General features: G+C 53.0%; 1 protein-coding gene across 1 annotated transcript in view; it reads left to right on the top strand.

The window, feature by feature from the left end:
- PRRX2 (paired related homeobox 2) overlaps positions 1-21097 on the top strand; it is a gene marked incomplete at both ends in the record, with an annotated part of 39902 nt that extends 18805 nt beyond the window's left edge. Inside the window, 3 exons of the mRNA XM_081066205.1 lie at positions 18779-18969; positions 19598-19776; positions 20962-21097. Coding sequence (XP_080922331.1) covers positions 18779-18969; positions 19598-19776; positions 20962-21097 — 506 coding nt within the window. The remainder of the gene's footprint in view (positions 1-18778; positions 18970-19597; positions 19777-20961) is intronic.
- Between the last annotated feature and the right edge of the window lie 5916 nt (positions 21098-27013).

Below are 27013 nucleotides of genomic sequence, written 5' to 3' on the forward strand. Positions count from 1 at the left end.
CTCATGTCTTCAGTAATAAGCCTGCCGCTTGTTCTGATTCCTGACTCTGCCCCTGGCTAGCTGGATGACCTTGGACAAGCCTTCACTCTCCTCATCTGTAAGAGAGAAATAAATGATAATGTTTGTCTCCCATGGTGGTGCATTTAGCTCAGTGCCCCCCACACAGGAATTGCTCCTCACATCTCCAGACTCCATCCCTATTTCCTGATTTCCCTCCTCATACCGGCACTTGGTTACCTGAGTTATTGCCTGTGACAACCCTGGAGGAACGTAGATCTCCATTTTGCAGATGAAGAAACTGAGGCTCATTTTGGGTAAGGGGCCTGTGGCTATGATTTGAGGCCAGTCTGATGCCCAAAGACCATGCACTTGGCATTGTCAGTGAGTGGTTCTCAACCCTGGCTATATAATAGCACTACCTGGAGAGCCCTCAGTGAATGCTGATGGCCAGGCCCCACCCCAAACCTGCTGCGTCAGATTCTTGAGGGTGGAGAGTGGGTGGGGCTTGGCATCTTATTTTAAAAGCTTCACCTTCTCCCTCCCCACCTCACCCCCCATGATTGCACTGAGCAACTAGGGCTGAAGATCGCAGTTCCACCTTGCTGCCTCCGTCCCTCCCACCTTACTCAGCCCATCCTCCGCTTCCCCTTGGCCTGTTTTGGGGAAGGGGGGGTGCATCACCCTTTCCCTGATAGTGTGAAACCTACGGACCTGAGTTTTCTCTGACGGGACTTTTCAGCCCTCTGGCCCACACTCTTGAGGGTAACAACTCACTTTAGAAAGGCCCCCAGTACTCAGAACAGGTGATGTGAGACGCACACCTTGCATCAGGTTTCTGGGAAGGATCTGAACTCTGATGACAAGGGAAGCAGCATCCGGGGACTTGACAGGCTCACCCAAGGGCAGGGGGGCTGCTGTCCTGAGACAGACATGGCTGTCAGGGGCAGACATCACTACAGGAAACCGGGAAACCGGGACCTAGTTTCCAAATCCACAACGGGCTCTACCCCGTGATGCCAGCTCTGATAAAACACCCCCACACATGGGTAAGGATGAGAAGCAGTTGTCAACACTAAGACCACCTTGCTGAGATGGGTGGGAAGTTGCCGTGGTGTCCTAGTGCCAGCTCATCCTGGCTCCTGACAGCCAACTGTTCATCTTTCAGAATTTTGAAAGCTGGTTGTCAATTACAGATGCTCGCAAACGTTACATTGAATATACACACTTATAGAAATTACATTTAAAACAAAGGCAATATAGACACAAAACTCCCCTCTTTCTAGTCATTTTACTACATGTTACCGTTATTTATGTTCTTGGGGTTGTGTCTAAGCTATCTGAATGGTGGGGATACTAGTACTGGTGGGTCTGCACATCTCTCCCCAATTTTGCCTTCCTTATGACACATGGCAGCTAGAAATTGGCTTTGGTGGAAATATTTATACTCCAGAAATTGGCAAACATTATAAATGAAGGGTCCCTCCTGTGAAAGAACTGGCTGTTAAACATTTACCAGCACACTACAAGCTCTAAAAGAGAGTTCCCATATAGCCCTGACACTCGTACCCTTGGAGCCTCTCCTACTGTCATAATACCCTGCCTCAGAGCAATGACGTCCCTGGGTTTGGGCAAATATATAATGACAGATAGCCACCCTTATAGTATCATACAGAATAGTTTCAGTGGCCCAAGAATCCTCTGTGGGCCAGCTATTCATCCTGTCCCCTGCCCACAACCCCTGGCAACCACTGACCTTTTTACTGTCTGCATAGTTTTGCCTTTTCCAGAATGTCACATAGTTGAGTCATACAGTCTGTAGCCTTTTCAGACTGGCTTCTTTCACTTAGTAATGTGCATCTGAAGTTCCTTCTTGTCTTTTCATGGCTTTATCGTTTATTTCTTTTTATTGTTGATTAATAGTCCACGGTCTGGATGGACCACAGTTTATTTATGCACTCACCTGCTGAAGGGCGTCTTGCTTGCTTCAAGTGTTGGCAATTATGAATAAAGCTGCTGAAAACATCCGTGGGCAACTTTTGGGTGGATACAAGTTTTCAGCTCCTTTGGGTAAATGCCAAGAAGTGTGATTGCTGGATCGTATGGTAAGAGTTGGTTTAGTTTTATAAGAAACTGCTAAACTGTCTTCCAAAGTGGCTGTACCATTTTGCATTCCCACGGACAATGAATGAGCGTTTCTGCTGCTCCAGTCCTCACCAGCATTTGGTGATGTCAGTGGTCTGGATTCTGACCATTCTGATAGGTTTTTAATGGTATCTCACTGTGTTTTCATTTGTACTTCTCAAATAACATAGGATGTGGGGCATCTTTTCCTATGAGTATTTACCATATGTATATCTTCTCTGGTGAGGTGTCTGTTAAGGTCTTTGACTCATTTTTTAAATCGGGTTGTTTGTAATTTAATTTTGTTAAAAAGGTTTTTCACTGAGGATAGTCTTAAAAACAAGTGTTCTCATGGGGCCAAGCTTGCCTTGCCAACATTACCTAGCAATGTGTGCAGGAAGTGAAATATTGTCCCGATTTTAAATCTGCCAGAGGAGGTTGGGTCATTTTTCCTACTACCACCGACGCCCTGGACGAGGGTTTGCACCCTGGCAAGGCCAGATTGCTGCTCATTTATTTGCTTAAAGGACGACTCTCTTCAAATGTCCTGCTATGACCTACGTGGAACTTCCCAATGAACATGTTGGGGGCCGAGGCGTGGTGTGATGGTGGCACACGTGGTGCTGTTTCCTGTGTCCCTTGAGGTGGTCAGAGCCCTACGTGGGGAGTGAATCCCATGTCTCCTCTCTGGCTTTGTCTGGAACTTTCCCTGTGCCCTTGAGCAAGTCATGCCTCCTCTCGGCTCCATCTTCTGCATCCTTAGAATGAGGACACTGGAACCAGGTTCGGGACTGGCAAATACTCGCTTCCTTGTCAGACCCCCCCCTTCCTGAGCCCATGGCACACAACGCTGATTAACTAGAACTCCTCAGAATCCCCCTGAACACAGCGTTCCCAGCAGCGACTGCCTTTGCGGAGGCTGGAGGAAGAAGTGGCAGATGCCTTGTAGGATGGGCTTCCCTCCAAATTCACTGTCACTTGCCTGTTTTGTTTGGTTTTTACATCCCTGCTTACCTGGTTAACCCTGGCCAGTGGCCTGGCCTTCACTCCTCCCCAGCCCGCTGGGGAAGGGGCCAGTCTTACCCTGGTGGGGGGCTGAGAGCTGGGTCAGGAGCCCCCAGTTTCCTAGGGCCTCCTCTTCGTGCCCCATGCTGCTCTTCCCACCCCCCCACATGATTGGGCGGTGGGGGTGGGGCAGGGGCCCTATCTGCTGGGAACCTTTAATGTGGGACTTGGCTGGAAAGGAAAAAAGACTCTCCCTGTCGGTTTCCAGTCCCTGGGCACCTTCACAGGGCCATTACAGAGCTTATTACCTCCAGGCTGGGAACTTTTTAAAAGTGTGGTTTTGTTCTAAAACCTAGAATTTTTGACAGCCCGAGTTAATAAGCCCCCCAAGTGAATTCAGAGGGTATTAATGGGAAAGTTCTAAACAGAATTCCTTCTCCGTCGTGTAAGCACCTCAGAAAAAATGCTCTTCCCCCCATTTAAGGGTGAGTGTGGCACTTTGATGTGGGCCCGTGTCCTTATAAAGTCCCCTCTGAGGAGGGGGAAAGCGAAAACGAAACCTGGAGCCAACAAATTACTTGCAATTTGCAAGCGCACATGCTCAGCCTATAGGGGCTAAAGGCCGGAATAGAAATAAACAAACAAACAAACAAACAAATTCGAGGACGGTAGAGACACCCCCCCACACACTCACCAACCCGCTTTAGCCCACTCCTATTGATGACCGTTTCATCTAGGATGGGGTCTGTTCTGAAACATCACAGCTCCCTTTCAAAAGCAAAACGCGTCATATACCCTTGAATAATAAAAAGGAGCTTCTCAAGCAGAGCATTTCTCTCGCGAGCAAGAGTGGACAGGGAGTGCACCCTCCAAGTTCAAGGTTTACTATGGAAAGAATACGTATAAGCAGCTGTGAGGCCCCACATTCCTGGAGCATCCGCGGAGCCTGACTGCCCCCGGGTGCTTGGGTGGGAGGACCAGGTACTAAGGGAACAGGTTGCCGCTGAGAGGTACTCTGAGAAGGGGAGGAGGGCCAGGTGAAGGGGCGCGTTGCTCCCAACTTTGGGTGACCTTGTGTTCTAGGTGTGTGCGTCAGGAGTTGAGAAGGGAGCACGGCCCGGGGCGGATCTGCCTGGGAGCTGGAGTCCAATAGCCCAGCGCTGTGGTCTTCTTGCCGTGTGACCTTAGGCCAGTGACCTCTCCAGCCTGTTTCCCCAATAGTGAAATGTGGGGGGGCGGGGGGGATGGTGGCAGCGTACTTGCCTCCTAGAGTGGCTGTGTGCAGAGAAGCGCCGGTGACGCGCCCAGCCCAGCCCTTGGCCCGCGGGCCGCGCCGGGCACGTGGGAACCGCCTGTTACTAACTGGAGTTGGATTTCCGTGAACTTGGTTTCCCAGGATGGGAAAGGGCAGTTCTAGCTGCAACCCCGGACCTAGGGGTGAGGAGGGAGGTGTCGGAGCTGGAGGGCAGACCGGCGGCAGCAAGAGGAGGGGGAGCCTAGGCGCTGCGTCCCCTCCCCCGCCCCTCCCCCTCCCCGCCCCTCCCCCTCCCCGCCCCTCCCCCCCCGCCCGCGCCCCACCCTCCGCGCCGCGCCCACCCCGCACTCACACTGGGCGGCTGGGCGGCGGCCGGCGCGGGCCGCGCGGGGCTGGGCGCGCCGATCTATTAACGTCTGTGTGTCTGGGCCGCGGGTCTGCGGCGAGGCAGGCGCCAGGGGCTCGCCTGGAACCAGATGTGCCGCGGCGCCGCTCTGGCCGCCACCGGCGCGGCGCGCTCGCACGCACGGGCTGGCGCGCACATGGCCGGGCGGGGCGGCCGGCGGCCGGCGCGCCGGACCGGGCACCCCCTGGGTTTCGGGGTCGACCCCAGACCCGCCTTTGCGTGAAAGAGACCCCGCCCCCACCCACCAGCTGCGCGCCAATAGCACCCCGCCCAGAGGGGAAAGGGACCTCCTGCGCGCTGGGCTCCCCCGGGTGGGGTCCGCCTCTCCCGCCTGCCCTGTCCCTCGGGAGGGAAAGATGGCCTCTCAGAAAGCCCAGCCTTCCCAACACCCCCTTACAAGGGCTACAGACTTTTCCCGCACTCCCACCCCCGCCCCCAAGTTTGTTTTCTTAAGTTTGTGTGTTAGATTTTTTAAAGTTCTGAGTCAGAGCTTCCCCTAAGATGAAGAGTTTGGGCCACACTGAGAAATGCCAAAACGGAGGGGAGGGGGAACAGGAGACGGGGTAAAGGAAATGTAGGGGTTGGAGGCTTTCAGACGTGGATTCGGGAGGGGGCTTTTCACCCACCTGGGGAAACACAAGGATCGCGTCGAGAACTGTCCCAGCTTGGCACCAAATCTGCTTCAACCACAAGATAGTCCCCAGCCCTGGCTGCTGGGTCAGCAGCTTGCCCCGCCCCACCCCACTCTCATGGCCGCCTTGAGGTGCTCTGCTTTTCCGGACCAGCTGCTTCCCTCTCTGGATCTCTTCTGGGGTCCTGTGAAATGAGGGGCGGGGGCCACAAAGCACCCACGTCTCACCCAGGCAGGACCGCTCCTAGCAGAGAGGTTAGGAAGGTGGGGGTGGGGTGGGTGGGAAGGGGACACTGGTCCCACTTAGATAGAGGCGGCATTGAGAGCAGAGAGGAGGAGGGGGACGTAGGGACAGGGCGGGGCCGAGGGGACAGCCTCACCAGGGCCTTTGGGCTTGGGGCCGTCCCTTGTTTTGCAGCCCTGCCCCCATGCTTTCCTGAAGAGTATTTCACAGAAAACCTTTGAAGATATGTGGAAGGAGTGGGTTTTCCTGGCCTTGCAGCCTTCCTTGTTCTGGAAGTGGGGAGCTGATATGCTGCGTGGGGGCAGGGGTTGTCAGCTCCATAAACAGCAACACTGGAAGACCACTCCTGTCTTAGGTGCATGTGGGGTGAGGTAGCCTGCTCCACCTCCGGGGTCCTCAGGCCTGGGAGGAGAGGGCTGAGACCTGGGCGACCACAGCTTTGGCCGTGTGTCCGTGCTGTGGTAGATGCTCCCTGTCATCGCTGCCACCCTGTTGGAACCATCAGATGCCCACTTCACGAGGAGCAGTGACAGACTCAAGGTCACAGAGCTGGAAAGTGGAGGAGGTGGGATCCCAGCCCAGACTGTCAGACTCTTGAGACCAAACTTTGGGCTTGGGATCAAATCCCCATTGCATTTGGAGGCTCAAGGAACAAGATGGTTTGTTCCATATCTTTAGGAAGTAGAGGGAGGGTCCAGTTGTAGAGAGGATCAGGATAGCCAGCTGCCGGCCCATCCAGGGCAGGCTCAGGAGATGGGGCTCCAGCCCAGCGGCCTCCTCCTCATTGCCCGTCCCCTACCCTATGGCAAGACTATGTATGCCCCATTCCTCTGACCAGGAGCATCTGCAAAGGCAGACCGAAGCCTTTCCCTTTGGGAGGGGATTTCTCTGGCTTGTGCGCTCGCCCCAGATTTAAAAAAACAAAACACAATAAAGGCATTAGTTTCTGTAAATAGGATGGTCAGGTAAGTGGAAAGCTTGTAAGAGTTTACAGCAATCTAGATAGAGTGCGTGAAAGTCTTCATGTGTTTAGGTAGACAGAGAATTGGGAATACCTCCCTATCGGGACCCAAGTTCCATTCATTCGTTCAGATATTTAGTCTTTCAATATTTATTGAGCATATACTATGTGCCAGGCACTATGCCAGGTGTGAGAATAAAGAGATGAGTTCGGTCTATGACTGCGGCAGGGCTTCCTGCCTGGTCCGTGGAGTTTCTCCTGAAGCATCTGTGAAGGCTGGACTCCCCCCTCAGGCACCTTTAGGGCATCAGAGCGTCCCTTTGTAACAAGCTTCCCAGGGAGTTCCAAAGAAAATTGTCAGTGGACAGCCCTTTGAGAAATCTGGAAATCTGCTGTCAGCCCCTCCTCCGGGCCCACTGGGTGGCAAAGGGGGCAGGGCAGGTTCCCAGTAGTAGGAAAAGCTGCCTTCAAATGCTAGCAAGGTGGTCCTGGGAAGAGTCCCCATGTGCTACCCCTGACAACCCAGGACAACCGGGGAGACCCACAGGGAGAAGGATCATGGCTCACTGTAATGGAGAACTTTCTAGAGTCAGGGTTGGCTGTTGTTCAGGGGTGTGACTGGGAATGTAAGGATGGCTCTGTGCCTGGGCTCTGAGAGTGCAACCCCCTGGTGACGCTGGGACACAAGCGAGCACCCCGCTGACATGCAGCAAGGCATCAGCAGACTTGAGGGCACCGGGACCCATGAGCCTGGTGTGTGGGTGTGGTCAGAGCACTCAGATGTGTTTAAGGAGAGAGAAGTAGCCGGCTGAGCCACATGACATGGGAGTGGGCTCTGCACCAGATGCCAGCACTCATCCTAACTCCAGCAGGCATTGGCCGTGGGCTTTGAGAGACCGTCTCCTTTTATGTAGGAGAGGAAACCCCACCTTGGGTCCTTATCTGCAACTTCACCTTGGTCTGGAAATCGTTAACAAGGGCCACTTTTCTTCAGATACTAGCCACTTTGGGGACAAACAGCCTGGACATAACCCCTGCCTCACGGCTGCCAGGCTGTGTGACCTTGGTCAGTTACTTCACCTTCCTGAACTTCATTGTCCCAAGTTAAGAACAAAGCTTAATAGCAGTGCCTTCCACATTTTAGAAGGCAGGGCTTTATAACCCAGTGCCAGGCACATAATAAAAGTTTAGTAAGTGAAAGCCAAAAAAAAAAGGGGGGGAGTGGGGAATAAGCGTCCTTCTCTCCTCACCACAGGTCCAAGCTGTGGTCGGGAGAGTGGCAGAAACACTCAAGGCAGCCTTTGAAACTTCGCTGAGCCGAGCCTCAAACTCACATTTTCCAGCATGCCTGGAACTCACAAATGGGTCATAAAAACCTCCAGCGGGGCTTTAAAGGTCAGCCTCTCTAGGAGTGCAGCATTGTCCAGAGCCAGGGTCACGGGAGGTCCCGCAAGCCTCAGAAGAGGGGCCTTTGTCTCGGCTGCTTTCCAGGGGGAACTCCAAGATGGAACCCCAAGGTAAAACAGGCAGAGGCAGATTCTTCTGGAGCAAACAAAAAAAAAAAAAGTGAAACTGACCCTCCAGGGGCGGCCGGTTAGCTCAGTTGGTTAGACAGAGCGTGGTGCTCTTAACAATAGGGTTGCTGGTTCGATCCTGCATGGGCCACTGTGAGCTGTGCCCTCCACACCTAGATTGAAACAACTACTTGACTTGGAGCTGATGGGTCCTGGAGAAACACACTTAAAAAAAAACCACAACAAAACACCCTCCCTCAAGCTGATTTTTTAGGGTGGGGTCCCTAGACAGGATTCAGAGTCTATGAACCTTCCCCCCAAAGTTACATGCAAACTTTGGTGGGCACCTGTGTTTTTCGGGGAAGCGTTCATAGAATTTCTCAGATTCCTCAAGGGGTTCACGATCAAAATAGGGGGAGAACCAAGGAGCCAGGGCCTCGGTTTCACTTGGGGAAAATAGCAGTGGGGGTAATGGTCATCTGTGCTGCCCTGCTGTGACTAAGGGTGCTGCGGAAAGCCCTGGGCTGGCCCACCCTCCCTCCCGCAGGTGTAGGTACTGTCCGGGCACCAAGCGTAAAACAGGGCTCAGGAGGGGAGCTCTCTTCACTAAGGACACACAGAGGGGATGCTTTCCTCATTCTCAGAGGCTTGAGTGGGTAGCCATTTGCTCTCTGGGCGGGCTGCTGCTTGGCCTTCCAACCGTGCCCAATTGCTGGGTCAGGGATCCGCTCCCCCGACCCCCAACCCCACCCAGGGAACAGAGAGGGAGCAGGAAGGAGGAAGATGTGTGTTCTCAGGGCTCGGACCTCAGTGGACAGAACTTGGGGTCCCATTGCCTTGCTTGGCCCTTGGCCAAGTAACTATTCCTCTCCGTGCCTCAGTTTCCCCACCTGCAAAAATGAAGGGCTCTGACAGATGACCTGTAAGGTCTATGCAGGTCTGAGTCCTTGAGACGGCAAGAATAACAACAGGCTTGAGACCCCAGAAATATTTGCAGGTTAGTTTCAGAACCAAGCCACAGGAAATTGAAACATCTCTGCCCCTGGCCACCAGCCGTCACCTTGATTTGCAGGTTTTGGCTGTGGGCTTTGAGAGGCCAGGGACCCCTTCCCTGGGGGAGGAAACCCCATACTGAGCCCCAAGCAGCAACTTCACCCTGGTCTGGAAATGGTTAATGAGGGCAGCTTTCCTCCAGATACCAGCCCCTTATTAAAATGTAGGTTTTACAATAAATTTGGCATTTGGCCACCAACCTTAGATTAAAACCAGACGCCAACCCCCTTCTTACACCAAATTTTGAGCAGAGGGCTGCTCGTCTTTCCCCTAAATGACTCTCGACACCCATCCACCCGGCACCCTCTCTCCTGCCAGGTGCCTCTACTCCCTGGAGCTTGGTTTTGGCGTCTCAGGAGCAGAGGGGACTGGGCTGACCACAGACGTGACCGGAGGAGCCTGGAAGTTTGAACCCCTGAAAGCAGTCAAGCCCTGGAGGCCTTGGAGCTTCCGGGGTCCCCACAGCCTTGGAGATGGTCAGCTGTATCTGGCCTTTGTCCTGTGGCCCTTTCTGTGCCTGAGAATAGGACACAAGTGTTCTCTGTTCAATAGCGTCATCCCTGCTGCCCTCTGGGGCTTGATAAGCACGTTTTTCAAAGGCTCCTGGATCTCATTTTTAGCCTCACCTATCCTCACCCCCTGGCTTCTGCCAAGTGGGCTTGCCACGGCGGCCCCACCCCTCCTCCTGGCTGCTCTCTTAGTGAGGGTTTCCCCAAAGACGCCCCCACCCAGAGCGGCCTTGGGGTTCCCCAGCGGGGCTGAGTCACCATCTGGGCCTTAGCGTCTCGTCTCCCACTTCTTGTCACTCCCCTGCTGGTGTCCCCCTCAAGCATTCAGGGGATGTCCGTGCCATTCTCTGCCAATTCCTGTGTCTCTCTCCAGCTTCTCCCTCTTTTCTGTGTGTTTTTAAATAACAACTTTATTGAGCTATAACTCACATACCATGCAATTCACTCATGAGAAGTGTATAATCCAGTGATTTTTTTAGTATATTCATTTGTACAACCATCACCACAATCAATTTTAGACCATTTTCGTCACCCCCAAAAGAAACCCTGTATCCTTTAGTCATCATCACCCTCCAAATCCCTCCTGCCCTGGCAACTACTAACCAACTTTCTGTTTCTATAGATTTGCCTGTCTGGACACTTTGTGGAAGTGGAATCACACATTATGTGGCCTTTTGTGAGTGCCACTGACTTCTGTCACTCAACATAATGTTTTCAAGGTTCATTCATGTCGAGGCATGGGTCAGTACTTCATTCCTTTTTATAGTCGAATAATAGTCCATTGTGTGGATGGACCACATTTTATTGACTAGTGCATCAGTTGATGGGCATTTGTTTTTTTTTTCCTTTTTGGCTATTACGAATAAGACTGCTATGAACATTTGTGTACACGTTTTCGTGTGGATATATGTTTTCATTTCTCTTGGATAGATACCTAGGAGTGGAACCGCGGGATCATATGATAATTCTATGTTTAACCTTTTGAGGAACTGCAGGCTGTTTTCCACAGTAGCTGCACCATTTTACATTCCTAGCAGCAGTGCATAAAGGTTCCGATTTCTCCACATCCTCACCAGCATTTGTTATTGTCCATCTTTTTGGTTCTAGCCATCCTAGTGGGTGTGAAGTTGTATCGCATTGTCATTTTGATTTGCATTTTCCTGATGGCTAATGACGTTGGGCATCTTTTCATGTGCTTCTTGGTCATTTGTATGATTTCTCCGGAGAAATGTCTATTCAGATACTTTGCTCATTTTTTAATTGCATTATTTGACTTTTTGTTGTGGAGTTGTAAGAGTTCGTTATATTTTCTATACAAGTACCTTATCAAATATATGATTGGTAGATATATTTCCCATTCTGTGGATTGTCTTTTCACTTTCTTGACGGTGTTCACAAAAGTTTTTAATTTTGATGACGTCTGATTTACCTTTTTTCTTTAGTTGCTTGGACTTTCGATGTCACGTCTAAGAAAACATTGCCTGGCCCTTTTGAGGGTAAAGGGAACTGGCTTTAGAAGTCGAGACTTCCCATCTTTTTCGGGAATGAGGCATTCCTTCATTTATGTAATCATTCATTCAGAAATATTTTTGAAACCAAACTTCTTGCTCAGTTCCGGGGATACAGCAGTGACAAGGCAAACCCAGTCCCCACCTTCCTAGAGTTTAGACTCGAGTGGAAGAGACAGGCATGACATAGATAACAGAAGAACAACTTAATTACAGATGTGTAGGAGAGGGACAGGACCCAGGAGCCTATACCCAGGAGACCCATCCTGGTCTGGAGGCTGGAAGAGCCTCTCAGGACAGCAAATTTAGGCTCGGACTAAAGACGGGGTAAGCATTCACCAGGCAAAAGGGGTGCAGTGCTCCAGGCAGAAGAACAGAATGTGCAAAGGCCCTGAGGTGGGTACGAGCTCATGCTGTCTGAAGGCAGATCCCCTTGGTGCACTGGCCCCTCCACTGGAGTTTCTTGGAGGCTTCATGGGCCCCGTGGAAGTGTGGACAGCACACCATGTTCTTCGTGCATGAAAGGGAGAGGCTTCAGACCCCAAAGCAGCATTATAGCTGCTTCCTGGGCTCTGCCGAGGTTTCTAGGGGCCATGTGAGCGGCGGTCCCAGGCTAGGGTAGCCCATGACCCCAGCTTCTTACATGCTTCATGCTTCACTGTGGCCTGTGAGGCCATGGGGCGTGGACAGGGCCCCACTGTGTCCTCCCTCCTCACCTTCCTTCCTGACATGTTTTCTCCTTCTCCAGACTGTAGCTATAAAAACGTGTCAGCACCTTGGGTTTTGGTTCCCAATTAATGAGGTGACACATCCTTGGAAGGGTCGGGAGAAGGTGGCTGGCTGTGGCTGACCCCACCCCCACCCCCTTCCCCAAGCCCAGTCCTCCTGCCCTGTGGACATGATGCCACATGACTTGGCACTGGTCAGGCAGGCCTTTACGGCTCCATAAGGAGAACCCTGGACCCTGGAGACAGCCCAGGACAGAGGGCCAGCTCTGAGACCTCAACACACCCTTCCAATGCCTCCTTATTTGTTCATTCATTTGTTCATTCATTCAACACTCAAAAAATATTTGGGAAGAGTTTCGCTTGGGTCAGGCCCTATGATGGTCCCACAGAGAGAGAAAACAGTAAGTTCCAGTCTTTGCCGGACAAATGACCCCACACTTACCCCACAGTGTGATAGAGCAATGATGGGGGAGGGGTCCCGGACGGCTTACTGGAGGAGGCAGTGTCTGCTGAGACCTGAAGATGAGCCAGGGAGGGAGAGAAGTTGCAAGCCCAGGGATGTTTGAGCAGCGTCCACAGGTGAGAGGGTATGCACTCTCACCTGTGAGCACTACCTAGAGTGGCCGTGAATGCAGACAGCAGCCCTGAAACCTCCGCAGGACCCCGGTCCTGGCTCTGCCCATTGGGGTGGCCTGAGTGGTTCCACCCAGTGGGGAGAGCCCGAAGCCTTCAAGAGAAGGGCTCTATCCTTCTATCATGTTCACCCCATGATTTGTCCAGGGCTGGGCTGGGGGCTGGGGCTACGTCCTCCCTTCCTTATCCCTGAAAGTGGCTACCAGGGGTGTGTCGAGAAAAGAAAGGGCCTGGGGTTTGCAAGGGGAGGGCTTTCACTCACTGCGTGACCCTGGGTAGGTCCTGGTCCCTCTCTGGGCCTCCCTCCGTCCTCTCTGTAAGGCAGAGACAGCCTGCCTGCCCCTCTTGAGGTTGTTGGGGACCTCCTGGGAGGTGACCCTGGGAAGTCGCCCTGTGCAATCTCACCAGAGAAACTGGGCCCCTCCTCTGTGCCTTGTTCCTGGTCCTCAGTGTCCGGGCCTGAAGCCAGCTGCGCCTGAGATGAAACCAGTTCTTGAGCCCCTTGCGTGGGATTCTGGCCTGAGTGGGGCTGGCCTCCTGGGGAAACCTCCGGAAGCCCATGGAAACCCCCGGAAGCCCAGGCTCCCTTCTCCAGAGGGCTCCAGGAACCGTGCCCGTTTCGTCTCCTTCCTCCCACCCCGCTCTGTCCTTCCTTTCTTCCTTCACATATTGCTGGCCTGACTCAGGGCCAGGCCCGACCCTGGCCCTGCTCTTGCAGGTCTCTCAGGCTGTGCAGCTGTACACGTCTCCCCCCTCCCAGGAAACCCTTTGGCCCGAGTGTCCAGCGCACACCCCAGCTCCAGAAATGCCGTTGCTGCCGTTAGCGTCCCTCCTCTTGGTTATTCCGTACACCCTCAGCCCCTGGAGTGACCCTCAGGATCACAGTGCACAAGGACCAGGGTTGGGGGCACTCTTTGGGCCGGCTGCCACTGCCTAGGTGGTTAAGAGTCTGGGTGCTGTGCTGATTTGCAGGTTCAAATCCCAGCTCTGGCTTTAATAGCCACATGGCTTTGGCATGTTGCTGAACCCCCTGTGCCTCAGTTTTCTCATCTGTAAAATCAGACTCAGAGCCCCCCATGTAGGGTCGTTATGAGGGGTTCCTATTAGTCCCATTTTTCAGCGAGATTTCAGGGTTAATGGGTTCTCCCACGGCCACTCTGCTCGTGAACTGGGGCTGACCCGAGAGCCTAACCCAGGGAGTCCTGTGTCCTTAACCACTAGGCTATACTGTGTCCTACTTCTTACGTGAGGCGGTGAGTCCTGCTCGGGTCTCCCCTAGTAGCATATAGTCCTCAGAGATGTCCAGGCAGCTGCTGAGGACGCAGTTTCCAAAATTCCTGTCTGAGCCATTCTCCCAGGGGTCCTTCAAAGGAACCCAAATCTCTCCCAAAAGACCTGGGGCGTTGGGGGAGCCGTGGGTCTTTGCTAGCCTCTCCCCGCCCCCCACCTCCACTTCCTTCCTAAGACTTTCCTGGCTGTAAATATTTCTGCAGCTTCGAAGCTCCTTTGACCATGGCCCAGTGTTAATTTGTTAAATCCACATCAAGGTCCTGGGGACCCGTTGTTTATTTTTGTGAACGTGTTGGCAGAGATCATGTTGGGGGGAGGGGGAGGCTGCTTATTTGGTCAGAATAAATGCTAATTAATAAAAGTTATTTATTTGGGTTGGAGCTCACCACGGCCCTGGGGTCAGGCGCAAACTGACTATTTGAAGCAAAAACAAACAGAGAGTGTCTCTGGACGGCTTGAGAAAGGCAGAAACGAAGAGGCTGGGTTTATTTGTCTTGGGAAGAATTTGCAGTTAACTCCCTCCAGACTATTTAGGCCCTTAAATTACACGGAATAAGAAAAACCATGGGTGCAGGGGACAGCAGCCAGGAACACTTGATCATTTGGCTGAGAGCACAGTTTTTAAATGTCTTTGGCCCGCAGTCAGCCAAATAAATGGTATGTGTGAAATAATTTAATGGCAGAAAACTGTGCACCACTCATTTTTTTTCCATTGTAATATAATCGGGGACGAAGTAATTTTGGTTTTAAGGGAGAGAGAGTGTGGCAGGCCTCCCCCATCTGAGTACGTTTATCTCTTCCCCATCCAGTCCCTCACAATAGCATGTAAATAGCCAGTGTAAATGAAGGACGTTTTGGGGCTTTATTTTTAATCCCAGAGGAAAGCAGAACTTTTATTGAACAAAGGGAAACTTTGGGCACAGCCGGACTTGGATGAGCAAGTCCCAGTGCTCTTCTGGCCTGAGGCTTAGAGAGTGTTTGTTTTCCGAATGCTTTAAGCCCAAGCGTGTAGTCCCCAGAGAAACCCACGCGCCCACCACAACATATTTCTCGGGAGTGATTCAGGAACTTAGGGTAACGAGTTATCTGGCACATCTGCTGGGAAGCAGAGGTCGGCCCCGGAGGCCTGGCTGAGTCCAAAGCTGTGGGTTCGAGTCCTGAGTCACCTCTGAGATGCTACCTGAGTCTTCCTCAACCTCGCCTGCCCTCTCCTCAGCCTCTGCCCACTGGAGGACAGTGGAACCATCTTTAAACTGTGGGCTGGGGTGAGGGAGGAAAGCCTGTCTTCAGGCACCAAGCCACATGCATTCAAGCCATAATGCGAATGAGCAACAAGCATTTATCGAGCAATTACTATGCTCTGGTACTGAGTTAAACTCAGCTGGTGTGTGACCTTGGGCAAGCCACTGCCTTCCCAGCTCCCAGAGGTGAGGCCTTCCTTTAGAACCAAGCAGTGCCCAGTGTACCCTTCCCATGGGCTAGCATGGGGACTCAGGGGCATTTCCTCACTAATGAGATGACGAACCTGGAGACCCCTCCTTATGGCGTCTCCCAGAGGTGGGCCTGAGAGTGAGACATCCCTAGAAGCGAGGTAGATGAGGGAGGAGACCACCACGGAGAAGGGCTCACAACCTCAGCCGGCGGAGCCTTTTAACAGACATGGATTCCAAGCACAGCTGCATGACCTTGGAGAAGCCACCCAGAGCCTCAGTTTCCCTGTGTGTGAAATGAGTGGGTCCAGGTATGCCTTCAGTAGATAGCAGCATTTGGAGCGCTGGGCACCACTCCAGCCCAAACTGACTTTTGTTGAGCACGTCCCATCCTAGCTGCCTTGATGGGAACCCCAGAGAGAGCTAAGTCCACCACTATGGAGACCAGCTGTTGTCAGGGGTGGGTCTGGGGTTGGGGGGGGGGGCAGTAAATGCCTTTGTGTGAGGGTTTTGGCTCCAAGTCACCACATAGTTTGGAGAAAAAGTGGGGTTGTTTCTTCCGGTGCCCACTTGGCGGGGCGAGCACTGCAAAATGGTTTTCATTTAAACACCTTCAGTTTTGAATTGCTCAGAAACTTCCCGAAAAAGTCTCCTTTTTTTGCTGAAATGCCTTCTGCGTTGGGTGTGAGCCCAAGCAGCATTGCCTGAAGGGAGGCGGACATCGGCTCTGTAATGGCTGGTGTTCCAGAAGCTTCTGTCCCGCTGGGCTATTGATCACCACCCGGTTTTCAGCACACGGGCCCTTGTTGTTTTGGTTTAAGGTTTCTTCCCGCTCGAGGGGATGGGGGTTGGGAGGTGGAGAGACGTTCACGGGCCCTAGACATTCTCATCCATCTTCGCCTTTTCTTGGAGGAAAGGGGTGAGGAGTGAAGACTAAGCCAGTCCAGGAGAAGAGGCCGGCTTGCATGGGGCCACTCTGTGTTCCCGGCCACTGCCTGCCCACCCCCATGTGAGTCCCATGCGTTTGCAAGTCAAAGCAGTGAACATGAACTCCTGGTGAGCCATCTAAACCAGGGCTTCTCATCCTCAGCAGTGTGGACATTGTGAAACAGATAATTCTTTGATGTGGGGGCCTGTCCTGTGTATTGAGGAGTGTTTAGCAGCATCCCTAGCTTCTAGCCACTTTTTTTTTTTTTAAGATTTTATTGGGGAAGGGGAACAGGACTTTACTGGGGAACAGTGTGTACTTCCAGGTCTTTTTCCAAGTCAAGTTGTTGTCCTTTCAGTCTTAGTTGTGGAGGGCGCAGCTCAGCTCCAGGTCCAGTTGCCGTTGTTAGTTGCAGGGGGCGCTGCCCACCATCCCTTGCGGGAGTCGAGGAGTCGAACCAGCAACCTTGTTGAGAGCCCACTGGCCCATGTGGGAATCGAACCGGCAGCCTTCTGCGTTAGGAACTCGGAGCTCCAACCGCCTGAGCCACTGGGCCTGCCCTCTATCCTAATTTTGACTATCAAAAATGTCTCCAGATATTGCCAGATGCCCCCTGGAGGTAAAATTGCCCTCAGTTGAAAACCACTGGTCCAAACCCAGCTGTGAGGTCATCTTGCCCCAGGCGCCCTCCCTGATTCCTGCCTGACAGCCCCTCCCCCCCCCCACAACCACTTACCAGTTTCATGAAACAATCTAGCCTCAGATCGAATCAATTGGTTGCTTGAGAGTCAGTAAACCTGGCTAAACTGGGAGCTTGTTTGAAAGCAGGGGTTGAGTGGTATCCATCGCAGGGCCTGGAATGTTCTAGATGCTCAGCTGAACAAATGCCCAGCCCTGTGCGAAGAACATAGGATGTACAAAGGGAATGTGTAACTGGGGAAGCAAAAATACAAGGTATAGACTAAATTCCAAAAGGCTGGCAACGTCCTCTGTTGGCCAGACTGGGCAAAATAGGCCTTCCATACACTGGGGGAATTTGGCCACATCTAGTGTCGCACTCATTGGCCCAGCAACCCTACTTTTCTAGGGCTCTGTCCCAAATATGCACCGGCAAAAATGGAAAATCATGTTTGCACGAGGTTATTCACTGTAGCATTCTTTTAATGGCAAAAGATTGGAAACACGCTGAGTGCCCACCCCTAAGGCTCTGGTGAGTGATTGGCAGCTCAGTCGCACGACCCAGGGCTGTGGGGCTGTGAAAAGGAACGAGAGTGATTTCTGTGTCCCGGATGGAGGAAGCCCCAGCATCTATCATGAAGGAGGAAAAAGTGAGGTGCAGAATAGTCCATGGAATGCTGCCTGTTGATAGAAGAGGGGGAGAAAATATATGTATTTTATTATATTTGCAAAAAGCAATCCTGGAAGGATAAAGCCAAGACTAATTTAAGAATGGGGTGCCTACAAGTGGAGGGAGAGGACAAGAGGAAACGATGAGTATGGAAAACAACCCAAAGAGAGAGGATGAGGTTTATTGTGTCGGGGGGACCAGTATCTGGAATATTATTAAGTAAAAATCAGCCATTGACGCACCAGCGTGTTCAGGGAGATCTCATGCTGGTAAATTTTTTAAAATGCACATTTGCCATCTAGTAAGGCATGGGGAGTTAGGGAGGGGGGAATGTTTTGTTTTACTTTATACCCTTCCTTCAGTCTTTGAATCTGTTACTGTGACAAGCAGTGACATTACTTTGTTATTAAAATATACATTTTTAATAAGAAAATCAGATACACAAGGAAGTGCTGAACTGGGCAGTGTTCTAAGTGCTGGGTGAGTGAAGCAGGGAGGAAGGGATTCCATGTGGATTCAACTGGTCCGGGAGGGCTCCCTGGAGGAGCGGGCAGTGAGCGGGGCCCTGGGGAATGAAAGGTCAGCATTTCTGCCGTTGGATAAAATTTAAATGTGGAAAGAGTAGCTGAACATCCTCCTTCCTTCTCCCTCTGTAAATTGGGAGCGACAAGGATAACAGCGTGTGTCTATGGGATTCCTGTGAGCACCCAATTATCTGTGGGTGCCAAAGAACCTGCACGCAGTGGGCCCTAGGAATTGTGACTCTTACTGCTCTTTATTATGTGGTATCGTAATTCAACAACAAATATCGATGGAGGGTTTACCATGCCCTAGAACCTGGGCCAGGTTCTGAGGACATTCAAATATCCCCTGGCTCCACAGGATAGGAGCCTAGTTGCTTTTGTTCGTTATAGCCCCGGGCCCTAGCACTGTGCCTGTCACAGAGTGGGTGTCAGCAAATGCGTGCTGAAGAATGAATGAATGGACGGATGAAGAAGCAATGAATTAAAGGGAGACGCTCCTGCTAGGACTGGACCATCCCTCCACAGAGGGAGCCCTAAGTAAGAGCTCAGTGCAAATTGCTGAGCAGGTGCCTGAGTGGTGACCTTGTGGGCGCCTCCGGGTGCAGAGGCGTCCTGGCTGGGCTGGGGGCGCTATGGGCGTCCGCCTCACCTGTGCTCTGCCCTGCTGACCCTCGGGCTGCTCCTCCGCAGGTGAGTGTCCCAGTCCCGGGCGCAGCGCGGCCGCCTCCAAGCGGAAAAAGAAGCAGCGGCGGAACCGCACCACGTTCAATAGCAGCCAGCTGCAGGCGCTGGAGCGCGTGTTCGAGCGCACGCACTATCCCGACGCTTTCGTGCGCGAGGAGCTCGCCCGGCGCGTCAACCTCAGCGAGGCGCGCGTCCAGGTGAGCGCTGCCCATCCGTGGGTCACCAGTGGGGCCGTGCAGCCACCATTCACCCAGAGTTAGGGAGTTGCTGAGGTGAGGTGTTTCAGAGCAGAAACATCTGAGGTCAGGAGGGCTGAGGTTCAAATCCAAACTCTGCCACTTACTAGCTGTGTGGCCTGGAGCAAGTTACTTAACCTCTCTGTACCTTAGGTGTCTCCCTGTGAAATGAGAATCACATGGGTCTATTTTATAGGGTTCTGAGAATTAAATGAGTTAATATATTTGTAAAGTGCTTAGAGTAGTGCCTGACACAAAAGAGTTTGCTAAATAAAAGTCGTTTTAAGGTGTTAAGTGCTTACTCTGTGCCAGCTCTCAGCTGAGTGCTCAGCACACACCTCTCTCATTACATCCTCACAACAACTAGTGCTCATTAACTCATTCCTTCATCCATTCACCTGCCTATTCTCCAACTCATACTTAGCCAGCAGCAGGTACCACCTGTCAACCCCATTTTACAGGTGAGAAAGCTGAGGCTTAGAGAGGGTACATTGCCAGTCCAGGGTTGGTGGACACACACTGGGTCCAAAAACTTGGGTCCCCATTTTCAGCCAGCTGCATCCTGCTCCCTATTCTCTCCCACCCCCAGGTCTGGTTTCAGAACCGCAGGGCCAAGTTCCGCAGAAACGAGCGGGCCATGCTGGCCAACCGCTCCGCCTCGCTGCTCAAGTCCTACAGCCAGGAAGCTGCCATCGAGCAGCCGGTGGCTCCCCGGCCCACCGCCCTGAGCCCAGATTATCTCTCCTGGACAGCCTCGTCCCCCTACAGGTGAGAGCCGGTACCGCTTCAGGTCGGGTCGGGGCGCAGCCAGAGGATCCTATGGGATGTGTCGGGGCCCAGACTCCTTTGAGCAACTGAAGAGAGCTGCGAATAGTGTCGAGGGGCGCCTTGGACCTGGGGTCCACCAAGTGCGTGAGTGTGCTCATGAATATGCACATGTGGGTGTTGTAAGAGTATACACGCATGAGCATGTATGGACACGAGTGTGTGTGCATTTCCACATCAGTGTGTGTGCATGATTGTCTAAGTGTGTATGCATGTACCTGTGAGTGCTCGAGTGTTTGTGCACGCACATGCATGCGCACATGAATGTGTGCATGAATGTGGAGGGGTGAGAAGACAAGGCCTGTGTGGAGGGGAAGCAAAGAACCCATGTCGCTCTAAGGAAGTTGAAAACCTGTAGAAGGTTTCTAGGCTAGCCCACGGGCCCCAGTACCCTGTGTTGACCGCCCCCCGGCAAGAAACTGAGGCCAGGAGACCTGAGAGATTAGCCTCCCTGTCCTGGGGACTTGGCTGGGGTCCAGAGACAAGTTCTGGGGCAGTTTCCCCTTAATCAAAGCTGGGAAAAGGCTCTGAGGTGGCAGGTGAGAAGGAAGAGGGAGGAGGTGCTAGGGAGCTGGGTTTCTGTTCCCCACAACTCTAGGGGATGCCAGCCGCCCCTTGGTTTGTGTGAGCAGCTCTGCTGCAACCCTGGTCTGGTGGAAGATGAGATCAAGCAGGTTGGCTTGTGGAACTGGAGTCCTCAAGGTGACCACATTAGCCTCAGAGCTCTCAACCTACTCCCTGCCCTGTCCTTACCTGGGGCAGGAGAACACCCAAGAGGCATTCTTAAATACAGCTGTGTGTTTATTCACCTCCATCCTGCTGCTCACCCGCCCCAGGGCAGGTGCTGGGGATGAACAGGACCCAGGCGCTGCTCTCAGGAAGCTCCTGGTCCAGTGAGGAATGCCCCCAAACCCACTGGGGCGGCTCCATGTCCTAGTGCTGGCAATGGGGGCTTCTGTCTCCTCCCTAAATCCTGCAGCCCCGGTTCACACCCACCCCCAGGGGAAGGTTTCCCAGGACAACAAGCTGAGGAGGGGAGGCAGAAGGGCCAGGGCTGACAGCCAGAAGTGGTCAGCTCCAGGTGGCATGCCAGACACACCAATATGTCCTTGTGTCTTGTCATCCCAGCACGGTGCCACCCTACAGCCCTGGTGGCTCAAGCCCCGCCACCTCAGGGGTCAATATGGCCAACAGCATTGCCAGCCTCCGTCTCAAGGCCAAGGAATTCAGCTTGCACCAGAGCCAGGTGCCCACGGTGAATTGACGGCCGGCCCCACCGGGACCCAGCTGCCTCCCGGGTCTACAACAACAGAAAAGCGGGCAGACACGCAGGAAAGTGACCTTCTCCTGTCCCCTGTCCCCAGGACAGGCTGGTAGGCCTCTCCTGGCCCTTCTCTCCAGCCCGGACTCCTGGGCCCGAGAGGCTGCTGAGACACCTGAAGCCTGGCTCAGCCCCTCGTCCGTGGCCACCTGGAGACTTTGGCCCATGACCCTTGGAGGGGATGGGCCAGAAAGTGGAGCAGAAGCTCACCAAGGACCTCACTTACTTTGTGTATTAAAACCAAATAGCTTTTGTCTTTAAGAAATAAAAATTTTTTAAGATCTAAAAGGTTGCGGGAGGGCAGATAAGAGCAGCAGACTAATTAAGGGCCGGCCATGTGGGGCGCTGCTCTGGCCTGCAGCAGCCATGGTGATTTCCCTGGGTCTGGCTCGAACCAGCAGCCAGCAGGGCCGGCTGCCCTCATATCTGTGTCTTCTTCTGAATGAAGTCCTCCATCACCCTGCAGAGTCCCTAGGGTGGAGAATGGGATAGGGGAACGGAGACCTGCCCCAGGCCCCATGGAACCCAGGTGTTTAGGTGCCTCTGGGCAGAACCCCCTATCTGGTCAGGCGGTGTCTCCTCTTCCCTATGGCAGGGGGCAGGGGCGTGACCATGCACGGGCTAGAGGGTATGTGGGGTAGATACTGAAATTGAATCCCTTGCTGCTGCACATGCACAAAGTGTGGGACCCCTCCACGCATTTGACTGTGCCCAGTGGGCACAGAGTTGAAGGTGGGGTGCAGAGTGGAGCTCTCAAGCGGGCTCACAGGACAGAGGAGGAGTTCTACAGCCAACGCCACTGGAAGGCCTTCTCCTAATTCCCCCTTTTGCAGAGGGTAACTTGGGGTGAGAAAGGACACATGTACCACCAGCCAATGACATCATTTATGAGGAGTCTATAGAAAACTGTGGGTGAGCGGAGTAGTCTGGAGCCACCCCTTCTGAGGGGCACACCCTCCAGGGAAGGTAAGAGATCATTTCCAATAAAAGTAACCTCAACCAGTCCCCAGGAAGTGGGACAGCACTCCTGGACCCCCAGGGGGCAGCCCTCGCAGTGCCATGGCGGTCACACCCTGGTGGGGTCCACACTCTATAGTCTGCCCATGCTGCAGCAGAGTGCCCCCGAGTGCCAGCATTCCCACACAGGCTACAGCCGCATGACCTCAAACAGGTCAAAGCCACGTGACAATCCTTGCATGAGGAATGGTCCCCATTTTTGTTTTAGAAGGGATGGTGACTATACCCATGAGTGAGGTGAGGAGCCCTCCCCCTTCTCCCCCAGTTCACCTCTAGATGTTCCTCCTTGTACTCCATCTGGAATTCCACCATGAGAACACGGTCCTTGTGGGTGGAGCTTGGCCTCCTCAGATGTGCAGACACGCTTGGGAAGCTCGCCGTGTGACTTCCTTGTGGCTGGAGGGTTGGGACTCTGGTCAGCAGGAGAGTGTGGGGCACTGAGGGGGCTCTGGTGTGGGAGGGGGCATTCTGCTGATGCCTTGAGCTGGCTCAGGCCCACCTGACTACGAAAGTTGGGCCAGGCATGGGAGAGACCTGCACCTGGTCAGGGGTGGGGGAGGCAGCCAGAGCTGTTTTCTTGCTCACTTCGGCCTCTGCTTTAGTGAAGTGCTTTCTGGGCCTCCATTTTGCCATTTATCATGGAACAAATATTATGAAACACTTGCTGTGTGCCGGGCCCTACCCAGACCCTGAAGAGAGAGCAGAGAACTGATACTGAACTGACATAGATTGTGTGCCTGGCTGCAGAGGCCACAACCAGCACAAAGGCCCCAAACATAGTCTAAGGCATCCAGGCAGGCTTCCTGGAGGAGGTGCCCTGGAAGGATGAAGAGTTCACCGAACCAAGAGGGGAGGGAGAACAGTGTTCCTGGCTAAGGAAACAGCATGTGTGAAGGCCCTGGGGCAAGCCAGAAGCTGTCTCTTTGGGCCAGCTCTAGGGTTGGATCTCTTGGTTCAGGATAAAGGTGAAGAAGCAGGAGCCGGCTCAAGTGGAGATGGTATGGCCAGATCATCCTGGCACTGGAGAAGCACAAAGGGATTTGTGTGGGGAGGGACAGGGAGGAAAGGGAAGGGACCCACCCCCTGGGCTGCATGTAGAGGCTGAGAGATCCCTAAGGAGACCCAGGCATATATCCAGGCAAGAGAACCCGCAGCCTGGACCACATGGGGACAGAGCAGGCAGATCTTGGAGGTGTCCCGGACACAGCAGGGAGAGGGTGTGATGACTAGATGATGGGCTGAGGGAAAGGCAGAGGCCAGACACCCTGGAAATGATTGCTGCCTGGTAGAGTTCTCTGGAAGATGCTGGCCTGCCTTTCCTCCTAGACAAGAGCTGGGCCTCCTGCTCTGAGCAGTGTCCTCCTTCACAGGAGCTTACCCTCTCACCCCTACCCAGGGGATTTGCACCAGCCAAAGGCTGGCCCACGCGGCCCAGAACAGTGCACTCCTGGACAGCCAGGAAGAGCGGCCCTTTCCTCCCCAGAAGTACTGAACTGGGAGCAATGGAGGGACAGGCCCGCCCAGGCACTGGTCAGTGCTCCAGAGCTCAGATGGAGGACACACATCCGGTCTTTCTATTTGCAATCCAAAGGGAGGGTGCAGTGAAGCATGGCCAGGTTGGGGTTGCCTGCAGCAGAGATGGGGTCACACCGGGTGGGGGCTCCGGCTGAGGCCTGGAAGGCAGGTCCCAAGAATCCCAGCTTTGGAAAAAGCCAGGGGCAGGGTTCCCACAGAGGTGCTGGCCCTGCCATGGGGCACAAGGACGTCAATGTCACTTCCTCCCGAGCGCTCTAGCAAAAACAAACCCACTTAATCGTTTACATGTGTTGCTCTGGGGAGCTGAGGGAGGGGGCACAGAGGCCCTCCCTGTAAAAAGAAATGTATTTGAATATTGCTGTCGTATTGTAGCCTAATTGCAGGGCTGTGTGGGAGCTTCGTGGGCACTCGTCCCGGGACAGAATTTTCCATGAAGAGAAGGTACCCAAGGCCCCATCCCAGGCTGGGAGAACTCGGAATCCTCTCTCTGCCTCCCTTTGTTCATTTGTGAGTTTAGGAGATGGCATTGTGAGCATCTACTTCTATTTCTTGTTTGAAATACAGGAACCTAAGGGGAGAGAGAGAGAGAGAGAGAGAGAGAGAGAGAGAGAGAGAGAGAGAGAGAGAGAGAGAGAAAGGCAGTCTGGCTCTTATGAAACTCAAAACCTGAGAAATAAAGGCCAGTTTTACCTTGGGCAAGGCACTTCTCTGGGACTCAGTTTGTTCCTCTGTAAATAGGGAGACTAACAGAAGCCACTTCACAGGGTTGTTGGCAAAAGTGACCCTCTGAAAATGGGCACTTTGGTGTTTATGGAGCACAGAGCGAGGGATGGAGTTTGAGGAAGTCAAAATACTCCCCGTCCTGGGGGGAACTGGCACGTTCCCTGCCCGGGGAAACAGGCACATACAGTTCAGGGGCTCATCTCCTGTCCCTTTGGTGCCCACACTCCTTGGCAGTGCCAGTTGGGGACAAAAGCCAAATGGTGCCCCCAGTTTCTGGACCTCTAGCTCCCGACCCTGGAGGGCTCTCTGGGGTCACTGTCAGGCACAGACCTGGGAGAACACCCACCCTCTCCCCACAAATCATAGGGCAAGCAGTCGGCTGTGACTCAGCCTTTTCTTGAAAGACAAAGAAACAAGCAAATGCCCAACCACCAGTGGGGGTCACTGAGGGGAAATCAGTACAAGCCTTCCGGAAAATGTACCAATGGCCATGAAAACGTGTGCAGGCTTTCACCCATCTCTAAGCTCCACTTGGAGAAATAATCCAAAATGGGGGGAGGGTGGCGGGAGGGGGAAGCAACGTGTGCCGAGATGTTTATCACACATTTCATACATGCAGTGTAAAAAATCGGGAAAGACACAAGACAAAATGCAAATCGTTTCCATGTTACGGTGGTTCACAATCCATTTGTGTCCATATTTCCGTAATGTGGTTAATAACCTGATAGAAAACCAAACGAAGCAGGCCAACAATGTGACAGTCTCAATGACATAAGGAGCTCTTTGAAGATAAAACAGTGTGCTTTCTTCCCTTTTCTGTCCCCCTGGGCGGCTCAGTCAGAGCTGAACGTGTCTTTTCGATACCTTTCGGTGGGAGGCGCTGTCCCAAGCTCTCCACTCCACTGCTTGGCGTTCCATCAGTCCTCTGGCCTTGAAGCTTTGGGGTCATCAGTGACGCCCTTTTATATTGCAAGTGCTGGAAAGGGTGGGTTTGAAAGCTTCTCAACTCTTAGTTCACATCTTAGAAGTGGGAATGGATGGAGCTTGGGATGTGAGGGATCAGGAGTGGGCACCCGGACATCGGACATCGGAAGACCTGAGAGGCAGCCACACCTTTGTGTAATCCCCTCTCTGTGAGTAGGGGTGCAACCTCTGACTTGCTTCTACCCAACAGAGTATGGTAATATTGAGAGACGTAATTAAGATCCCTCCAAAGTTGACTTTGACATAATCCAGAAGATTATCTTGGGTGAGCCTGACCTAACGTCTAAAAGAGGGTCCATGCTTTCCCTGAAAGGAGAAATTCAAAGCACAGCGATGCCTGCCTGCTGGCCTGGAAGAACAAACAGCCACGCTGTGAACCGCCTTTTGGGGGGGGGGGCGGGCCTGGCAGCTGAGGGCCTCAGTCTTATGGCACAAGGAACTGAATTCTGCCGACAGTCTGAATGAATTTGGAAGTGGACACTGAGCTCCAGGGAGACCTCAGCGTGGAGGCGCCCTGCCTGCAGCCTTGTGAGACCCTGAGTAGAGTTCTTCAGGTACAGAAACTGTAAGATCATTACTGCCGTTGTGTAAAACTGCTACATTTGTGGCAAGTTGTTACCCAGCATAGAAAACTAATACAGGGGGCCGGCCCGGTGGCGCAGGCGGTTAGAGCTCCGTGCTCCTAACTCCGAGGGCTGCGGGTTCGATTCCCACATGGGCCAGTGGGCTCTCAACAAAAAAAAAAAAAAAAAGAAAACTAATACAGGTGGAGATGGAGCCTGGAAGTCCTCCCTGAGTCTGGCCTCCCTCTGCCCATGTGTACCCAAAAGAAACGCCAGACCTACTGCAGAGGAGACGTGAAGCCTCTATTCAAATTGTCTGCCAGGCCGCAGGAACAGCCTCCTGTCTTATCTTCTTCCAGGCCATTCTGCACAAGCCAACAGAATAACTGCCTTAAAACACAGCCTTGGTCATGTCCCTCCCCTGCCGAAAGCCTCCGATGGCTCCCCAGGGCCTCCCCAGCAAAGTTCCATCACGCAGGCCAAGTGTCTGAGGCTCCAGCATCTAGCCCTGCTGTCCCCTACCCCCAGCTTCCTCAGACAACCCCGACAATCTGTCCCTGGACCCATCACGCGCTCTCCTTCCACTCTCCCCTGCAGGGACGTGCTCCCCACCCGGCCCCCTCTGCCAGTGAAAATCCATTCCAATGCCAGTTCTGATGTATGGTCAACTGTTTTAAAAACCCAGTTAAATTCTAGCAGATGCATTAGCAGGTCTGGGGAACTGTGTGTAGTTTGAAACAAAATAGTTCAATGTTACAATTTTATATTTGGAAAATGGAAAGAAAAACCCGATCATTTTCATAGTTCAAACTTTAAAAAGTGAAGCTCCTCAGCGTTTTGGCTGGCATGGATAACAAGAGGCGGGACCGTGTTCTCTCCGGGTGTTCTCACCGGTGAGCACGCTGCAGGACCTCCAAGGAGTAGAGGTAACATGACCTACTACAGTCTCCCTCTCTTTTGGAGACATAGATACTGTAGATATATACATATCTATAGTATAATATAGTATAATATAAATATCATATATTTTATATGC

The sequence above is a fragment of the Rhinolophus hipposideros genome, assembly GCF_964194185.1.
Source record: "Rhinolophus hipposideros genome assembly, chromosome: 11".
NCBI classification, from domain to species: domain Eukaryota; kingdom Metazoa; phylum Chordata; class Mammalia; order Chiroptera; family Rhinolophidae; genus Rhinolophus; species Rhinolophus hipposideros.